We start from the raw sequence: 2,072 nt of genomic DNA, 5'->3' as shown, positions 1-2,072 counted from the left end.
AGTGTGGAGTAAAGAAAGCAAAGAAGAAAAAAATATTGGATTATTTATTGATTATAGACCAAATAATTTTTTTGTAATTAATATATAAAAAAAAAATAACATCAACATAAAACAACTGGTAAATGTATTCTTCCTTTCTTATTTCTTAAAATCCAATAGGGGCTAGGAATGCACCAACCAGGAAAAGTTGTCTTTTATTCAAATAGGAGACCGCATCAAAGAGGAATGGGTAAGCAAAAACATCAGAGAGGGAGAGGTAAAAAAATTTATCGGATAAAACAAAATGGGAAACAACAATATTATAAAGGAAAAAATATGTCTTATGAAAAAAAGGTAATGGCACAGTTTATTTTACTGAACAGGGGATTCTAGAATTTTGTTTTTGGCCTCAAATACTTTTTTGCGCATTTGCACCATGATTTGTGAGTTCCATTGTTCATTACTGGAGACAATGTGCACTGTTTTGATAGGCAAAGAAAAATTCGCTTGGAAATGTGTAACAGTTTCAAAAAGGCTATATTATGGCACATCAAGCTACGGTTGGTTTTCCATTTCAATTGCTGCTGTATGAGTTTGTTCAATTGCCGACTGCATTTGATTTGACAAAACAGGCAAATCTCTTGTCAGCAAGATGTTTAGAGCTTCCGCATTTTCTCTGGGAAGTGCATGATATGAACGTCTTCCTGCTTGCATTAGCGAGACAGGAAAATTCTGCCCAGCAATGCCATTTAGCCCAGGAATTTCAGGTCTGACTTCTCCTGGGTTGTCATCATCGTCCTCATGATAAGGTGGTAAATCTTCATTATCATCTAGAGGTTCAATTGGTGGTTCAAGCTGCCCATATGGTTGTTGAGGTGGTCGTGGCTGAATACCCTGTGGGTTTTCCTGAAACCATGGTTCAGGTTGCTGCCATGGTGGACAAAGTTCTTCAGGGTGGTGGTTGTGGAGTGGCCTGCAGGTAGTTAAATATGTTTGTTCAAAGGTAAAATGAATGCACTTTTAACCAAAACAAATGTGTAAATTGCAAATTTTTGGCCCTTTAAATACATAGGGGTGATAGGGTAAATTAGTTGTATCTAGTTACCTATACTATACATTTTTAAGTTAAATCTTTATGTGTATAATACAAGACTACTAGCGAATTAGTTGCATTTATAGTCCGACTTAAGCGACATACAAATAGTAATATAAAGCCAGTTTCAGACGTCGAAGTTTTCATGGGCCGAATTGAATTCATTAACATTAGGTTGAGCGCATGAAAAGTTCGACCTCTGAAACATGCCTAATATAGATTTGTCAATGCACTGTTGTTCACATTATTGTGCAAATACTGGGACTGGGAAATCAAAGACAGAGACTCTGTGGAATCAGAGCTATTAATATTTTTCTAGATGGCTGAAATTCCTCTTTGCTGTGCTGTATGTCGGTCTGAATGTACTGGGGCACATAAATGTTCTATATGTCACAAAACAGTACATGTTATTTGTTCAGAAGCTAGTAAAAATAATGATGATGAAGGTTATGGATCTGCTGTGGTCTGCAATAATTGTTCTGAGCAAACGAACAACCAGCCTCCTATTAAAAAGACACTGGACTGGGCCATTAAATACCCTCCAAGGACAGGCACAAACACACTCAAACATAAAAAACCTCAACCTTCTAATAAACATAACCGTCAGTTTGAAAAAGAGAAACGGTGCATTTGTTTGAACTGTTTTAAAGATGGCGACAACCCCGGCGTTTATGTTATGCAACAATAGCACGAAACAACAACATATTTCAAGGCGACATTTAGGAGAAACTATAATAGACCAGGAGGAGATGGGGGAGAAGGTCATCCAGCGAGGAAATTTACGAGACCAAGGTTTATTAATCAAGTTTGGGGTGCTGATTTCGAAAATGCATGTTATACGGACCTCCAGAGGGGCGTTTGCCTGCATTTTCGAATTGAAACCTCGCAATTACTTTTTAATTAAATTTGTATTAGCTATGCAATAAAATATGCAAATAAATGCACATAATTAACTAGCCATCGATTTAACCAATCACAACCCAGCTACAACTAAAGTTTT

At 36.8% G+C, this 2,072-nt stretch overlaps 1 protein-coding gene across 1 annotated transcript; it reads right to left on the bottom strand.

The window, feature by feature from the left end:
- Positions 1-534: 534 nt before the first annotated feature.
- On the bottom strand, positions 535-1,670 carry LOC114541033. The gene is made up of 2 exons (XM_028561025.1): positions 1,657-1,670; positions 535-952 (listed from the first exon to the last, which is right to left on the bottom strand). Exons 1-2 carry the CDS (start codon positions 1,668-1,670, stop codon positions 535-537), a joined length of 432 nt encoding a protein of 143 aa, XP_028416826.1.
- Between the last annotated feature and the right edge of the window lie 402 nt (positions 1,671-2,072).

The sequence above is a fragment of the Dendronephthya gigantea genome, unplaced genomic scaffold (genome assembly GCF_004324835.1).
Source record: "Dendronephthya gigantea isolate DGI-Jeju-01 unplaced genomic scaffold, DenGig_1.0 000262F, whole genome shotgun sequence".
Taxonomy (NCBI): domain Eukaryota; kingdom Metazoa; phylum Cnidaria; class Anthozoa; order Malacalcyonacea; family Nephtheidae; genus Dendronephthya; species Dendronephthya gigantea.
Note: the sequence above shows the minus strand (reverse complement) of the source record. Positions and strands in the feature narration are given on the sequence as shown.